Source organism: Malus domestica, chromosome 04, assembly GCF_042453785.1.
Source record: "Malus domestica chromosome 04, GDT2T_hap1".
In the NCBI taxonomy this organism is placed as follows: Eukaryota; Viridiplantae; Streptophyta; class Magnoliopsida; order Rosales; family Rosaceae; genus Malus; species Malus domestica.
The window spans coordinates 17,778,669-17,785,640 of NC_091664.1; the positions used below are offsets into that span (position 1 = coordinate 17,778,669).

The 6,972-nt window shown below is 37.8% G+C and overlaps 1 protein-coding gene across 1 annotated transcript; it reads right to left on the reverse strand.

The window, feature by feature from the left end:
* Positions 1-5,859: 5,859 nt before the first annotated feature.
* On the reverse strand, positions 5,860-6,713 carry LOC114824499 (uncharacterized). Its single transcript, XM_029101647.2, has 2 exons — positions 6,608-6,713; positions 5,860-6,525 (listed from the first exon to the last, which is right to left on the reverse strand). The coding sequence occupies exons 1-2, from the start codon at positions 6,644-6,646 to the stop codon at positions 6,031-6,033; spliced, it is 534 nt and encodes a 177-aa protein (XP_028957480.2). The 5' UTR covers positions 6,647-6,713; the 3' UTR covers positions 5,860-6,030.
* Between the last annotated feature and the right edge of the window lie 259 nt (positions 6,714-6,972).

Genomic DNA, 6,972 nt, shown 5'->3' on the forward strand with positions numbered 1-6,972 from the left:
TTTCTTTTCTGAAAGAAAATGAGATGTATAAGAACTTGCAATAATATGTATTCCTGGAGGAATATAGTGTTAGAACTTCTGATTCTTACAAATTTTTCATTTTGATCTTCAGGCCAAAATGATAAGCACTCGAAACTTCAGGCTCGAGATTTTCAAGATGAATGAGGAGGACGATTGTACCGCACCATTCTCATATAACATAGGATGAGCAATTATTCTGCACCACTCCAGTAGCAGGAAAAAATTTAATACGCATAGCAGGGTGGGCGATTATACCACACCACATAAACTTGTAATGAAATTAAACAGCAGGCAAATTTAAATATGCAACGTAGGGTGGGCGATTATACCGCACCACCTAAAATTGCAGTAAAATTAGATTTGCAATCCAAGATAGGCGATGATACCGCACCATCTTGGATCACAGTAAGATTAAATTTGCAGTTCAAGATGGGCGATTGTAACACACCATCTTAGATTGCAGTAAAATGAACATAAATAAATACTGGGTTAGTAATCAAGATCTACACCAAACAAGAAATCAAAGATATATGTAACTGTTAGGTTGAGAACTAGAAGCAGGTATGGAGCAAACAGTTCGTCGCGAGGGTATATCACGCAGTTGAGGCAGAGGAAGAAGATGAATAGTAAAAACCTTAGAGGAAACATTTTTTCCTTTCTTTCATTCGGCGAACAGAAATGAGAAAATTGTTAGGTTTTAGAGACTCGTGCTGATAACGTGTTATAAATATGTAAAAGTTAGAGAGATAACCTTTACTAGTGACAGGAGCGAAGCAGAGGTAAAATATCACACTATAACTGTAGCACTAGGGGGTGACAAATAAAAGAGGGAGGAATAGATAATGTTATTGATCTTTCTTTCTATGTATTTTGATTGCAGTCGAGTGCTTTATTTATAGAGCAAGTCGCATTATTACATTTTGAAATTTACATCACATGACTTTGAAAATACGATCCTGTTGTTTCCAAAGTCTACATCACATTTGTGGGCATTGAAAATTTGTGTGTGGGCATTCATAACAATGCCAATGTTTTCAACTGCTAATGTTTTCAACCGCAACTAACCTCCTTATAAGAAAGCAAGTTAATTAAAGGTAACCATATGAGCCAAACCCCAAAGGTCGATCGGCTTCGTCGGAAGAAATGCAGTAGTCGATGGTCCAAAGCCGAAAGTAGACGGCGATTCCTAGAAACATATCACCACCCAAACTATACTGTCGTTTTCTTGCTCCCTCCACCACCACCCCCCATTTTTTATGCTCCCAACTCTCAGTCCTTACTCAAGCTTCTGCTTTATATGATTCTATCAACCATCAAAGACAATCACGCGGGTCGGATAAGAATCCAGCCCGTGACCCCCCCATGTTCTTTTCTCTTTTTGGCAACTTAATTTTATCAAATTCAATCGACCGTAGGGTTTTATTTATTTATATATTTCTAATTTTTAATTTTATTTTATTCAAGCGATGGTGAGGTACAAGACCGGAAGGCGCTTTTTTCCCTTTTTTTATACACTGCCTTCCCGCCTCTCCAACTTGTAGGTCGTCTTACTTTTCCTGAGCTTTGGCTTCCCACCTATTTGATTTCAAGGTAGCTTTGGCTTCGTCTTAACCTTTGCAAGTTCATATCTTTTACGTTTTGACACCATTAATTGCCTTTTCACTGGATCTTCTAAGGTATGTATATTTTGTTTGTTTAGGTTCTTAGATTTCACCAGCCGCAGCGGCGCCACAAATCAAATCAGAATCCGTTGACTTTTAAACCTAAAGAAAAGTGGGCAGAAAATCAGTAGGATTTATAAGATCGTAACCATCAAACCTTGCACATTAAACTGGAAGTTGAAACCCTAATTTGTGCATGAGTAATAAATATACATGCACTAACCCTAATGACAATATTGCTTGATAGATAAACTTGTTGATGTGTAAATGTATTTGCTGTGTTTATTATTTCATATGGAAATTGTACGATTTAATGTGAGCCATTGGATCATATTCCATATGACATCTTCGATTAGATTGTATTGAGTCATAGCTCATAACAAGTGTAAGCAACTTATATGATGACTTAAGAATTGATGGTTGTGATTGTTTTTGCAATGATGAGAGAGAGTGAGTTTGTTACTCTTCTCTAACGGTCATATATTCTCTCCGAGCTCCTTGCTTGAGCGAGTAGAATCCAATGAAGATTTCACACACCTTGAAGCTTCCATGACTCTCTGATTTTCTCTTTGCACATTTTTTATTTCATATACAGTATTCCATAGAATCAACTCAATCCAGAATTTAAACACTATCATGGCCTTACAGCCAGGTTCGATCTCGATCTGGGCATGAATCTGTGACGTGTTTGGCAGCGAAGAAACTCGAAGGAGAATCGAGTCTTGTTGCGATTGAAGAAAATTCTAAAAGTTTATGGGCTACTCGATAACAAGTCTAATATGGCTGGATCGAGTGGTGCTGATCTTCGAGCATCGGTTTTCAATGGAGAAAACTTCAATTTCTGGCAGATAAAGATGAAGACCATATTCAGATCTCACAATCTTTGGGATATGGTTGAGTAGGGGTATAGTCCTCCAGGGAAGAGAGAAGAAGAGTTCACTACAAACGAGCTTAAGCTTCTAAAGGAGAACATAGTCAAGGATTCTAAGACTCTCAGCATCATTTAAGGAGCTATGTCAGATGAAATTTTCCCAAGAATCGCTATACTAGATATGACAAAAGAAGTCGGGGATGTACTGAAGCAAGAGTTTGTTGGAGCAAACAGATAAGATCTGTGAAACTTCAAAGTTTAAGGTGTGTTTTTTAATATACTCAAATGGGTGAGCATGAGACATTCTCTGTGTATCTTGTGCAATTACTTGATCTTTTTACACAAATGAAGAGCTATGGTGAAGATGTAGGAAATCAAAGAATTGTGCAAAAGTTATTGATTAGCCTCCCTAAATCCTATGATAGCATTCTGGCTGTGATTGAAAATACTAGGGATTAAATTTAGATCGAATGATGAGTTCTACAATTCATTCGAACTAGTTTAACTGAGGAAGACTCATGAGTCATGATCATACATTCACATGCAGGCTATTGGATCTGTACTACTGACACATGGAGATTGATTGTATGGTTCCCAATGGACTTGGATTGTCTGCCCTCTTAGTTATGGTGCCCTTCCATGCCCTCCTATTTTGTGCGGTCACGGTTAAGTCACGTCAATATTTTATATTAATTTTTTAATAAGATAATAAGACAAAAAATAATAAAAATATAAAATATTAACGTGGCTTAACCGTGACCGCACAAAATAGGAGGGCATGGAAGGGCACCACAACTAGGAGGGCAGACAATCCAAGTCCGTTCCCAATTTGTCCTTACTAATTTCTAGAAAGATTATGATCATTAGTCCTATTGCCACTAGCAATTGGCAGAGAGATTTTCTGACAGTGTCTTGATTAGCACTTGTGATTAATAGAGCAAATTTGCATCAAATCAAGATTGATGTAGTATATAATTAGGCTAAAAGGTACTGACCATGGTATAATGTACAAGGAATATGTTCCACTCTCTCAAACGATTTGGCTTGATTTGTTATTAGTCTATCAACCCAACTGTTTGATTTTGTAGATTTTTGTTCACATATAATTGTTAGTATATGTGAACATGACAAAGAAATTGCTCCTTACTATGACATAATGTTTAGTAGATTTTTGTTCAAATATAAACATGAAACATGAGTAATTTTTTTTATTGTGATTGTAACACTATAAATATAAGCAACACACCTACAGACAACTTAAATTGGTACATTCGGGGTCGTACAACTTAAATTGGTTCCCGAGCATGAAGACATATAAGGTGCAAAAATGAAAAAATCATTGTATATTTGCAGAAAGAAAAGCAGTCATTACCCGAATACCTTTCAGTTTCCTGGAAAGCAGCACGATTTAAGCGCTGTAAAGGGTCACGTCCATCCAGTGGCGAAGCCAGGATTTGCCAAGGGGAGGGGCGAAATTCAAAATAGTGCAAGGTTTAGTCGAAGCAGTTGCTTTCACATTGGAGAGTGCAAAGTTTTGAGTCAATATTCATAGCAGAAAATAGTCTATTCACCAAAATGGTTGTAAGCAATCATATAAAAGCCAATGTAAGAAGCTTCAATTGGCTAGGTTTAGATGGATTTAAATTATCATAAAATAAGCATTAAACAATATTTACATTGTTTGGAGGGGGATTTATGCACTGTTTCTTATTGTACCATTCCATTGCCACTAGGTCTGTCAAAATTGCTTCAAGTTTTAACACAACCTACAAACCCAGAGACTAAATCATAAGCTGTTATAGCACATACTACATTTACAAAATGGTGCTCCTAGTTACCTCCAACTGATCAAATGGTATCCAAGAAAATAAGACTTCGAAAATCACAACAGCATAATAAAAGGACCAAACTTTCTAAATTCCAAGGATCAAGTGGAGAATGCAGATGGATTCATTGCAAATACAGAACACATTTAAATCTACAGACCCACATAAATAATCACATAAATCACACCAAAATCACCACCTAATCATCAAAATCAATGAACAATCCCGGAAATTACTCAATGGCCATTAGCACAAATTGAATTTAAATAATAGCAATTAAATCCCAACGAAAAATTAAACAAAAAGCCAACATACTAGTAAGAAGGGGCCAAATGGAAAGGCGCGGGTTTGATGCTGGGAAATCTTATTTGTTAGGTTGGGAATTAGGGACGGGGAGGAAGCCGAGAGGTAATGGGGGACAAGTGGTCCTCCCATCATATTTAAATTTTTTTTTTCAAATTAAGCCCAATTGCCCAAACACACCATTTCACTTACTTTTCCAGGATCGAAACGATGTCGTTTCATCCTAGATTTTTTTTTAAGGAAAAAAATAAAAGAAGTTTTCCCTTCCCTGCGCAGCTATGGAGAACTGCTGCAGTTGCGGCAATTGTGAGCTACAATCCGGCAAAACCAGAGGGGCGATGGGGCAGCAAACCATGATTTCTGGGCATGTTTTCCGGTGAGAGGAGGGCGGACCTCTCCCTGCGCCTTAACAGCTTCCGGCCACTGCGCGTGCAAAGTTTGTGTAGCTGCAGCAAACAACATGGCTTCATTTCCAGCGAGAGGAGGGGCGGGCACTCACTCCTGGGCTTCATTTTCGGCGAGGGGAGTGGCGGCCGCCACTCCTCGCCCTCACGTGGCTTCACCATTGCGTCCATCTTGTCCAAAATTATGTCTCTTGGTCCAGAGCGCGAGACGATGGAATTTAAAATTTTCGAATTGAATTACGGTAAGCGTAAGTGGATTGCGATGGACGCCTTACATGCTGTGGCACTTTTTTTGGGTGACAATTCTTCAATATGTGTGTTGGCTTCAAAGTTTCCAGGGTGTCAAGCAAATTGTACATACTACAATCACGATGCTGATCGTACGATCTTTGATGTCGGGCCTTATGGACCGCATGATTTTGGTGTGTATAAAGTCATCACAAGACAAGAGATTCCAAAGCCGTACACGACAGATGTTAGACCATCTCCAATCATGACCTAAAACCTAAAAATATTTAGCCCACAAAATTTAGGTTTTAGCCCAGAAACAGTTTTTCTACTCCAACCCTTTTGGCCTAAAATTTTAGCCCCAGATTATCAAAAAATGAATGAAGGCTTTTTTTTTTAATTAACTTTTTAAAAAAAAAACAATTATGTAGACTATCCTAAATTAATTATATGAACATTTTAACCTAAAAATATTTAAATTCCGATAAATTTTAAAAAATCACTAAATCAATACATGAAAATCATGATAAACCACATAAACTTAAAAAAAAAAAGACAATTAATAAACTACATAAACTTAATACAATCGAAAAGTCATAGACTACATAAACTTAATAATGATATCCACCATCTTGACTTGGTAGTGGACTTGGGTGATAGTCTTGCGATGAATCATCATCTTGAAATATACTCCTTGTGGCATTCCTTCGTAAAATTTATTTTTGCTTACCACGTAAGTATCTCTTCCTCTCTAGAGTGTATTTGTCGAGGTCCGCCATTATCAAATTAGTTTCGTACCTTTCTTGCTCCCTATCCCCTTCTTGCTTCATGGCCAAAAACATTTGGGCCGATTCTTCCTGCCGACGACACTGGTTTTCGTTCATTCTTGCCATTTCGCTAGCAAATTGTTCACGTATCGGATCTTGGGACTTCCCTTTTCTCTTTGCTTCCTTTTGCTTATCTCTACCCGAAGGCCTTGGCAAAGAAGAAGTTGGGCTCATTTGGTTGACACCTTCATTGTCGGCAAAATTCACACCTTCATTGACATCATTTGGAGGTGGGGCTTCATTATGAAATAATCTTCCACATTGTTGATTCGCATCGATTCCCCACCTCGGACAATCCTTGAGGATGTTCCAAGCATGATGCAACTTAAAAGCTTGATTTTTTGGTATAGTTCTTGTCTTGTAAATTGTCATTGCTTTGTCACCCTATGCAACAAATACATAAAAACAATTAGTTGCAAAATACTATTATGTACATGACAACAAAAATATCAACAAAGAAACTCACAATTTCTGAGACGCCCCTTCCACTAGGCATGTCAACCATGGCTCTCTCCAAGCTTCCCTTCCACAAAGTGCACGCTTTGTTGATAATCTTCCACGATCATAAACACCACTAGCTTCCCTTCGACCGGCGTTGGAGTTTTCACGGAACTTATCAACGATTTTACCCCACAAATCCTTTCTATTTTGATTGGTGCCGACGGCACCATCTTAACTAACAGAAATCCATGCCAAACATAAAGCAATATCTTCGTCAAAGGTCCAATTATGACCTCTAACATGCTCTTTTGCCATCTTGAAAATTTTGGAAATGAAAAGAAATGGTAGAAAGAAAAATTGGAAGAATTGTAGGAGAAAAGTGAGTTTTGT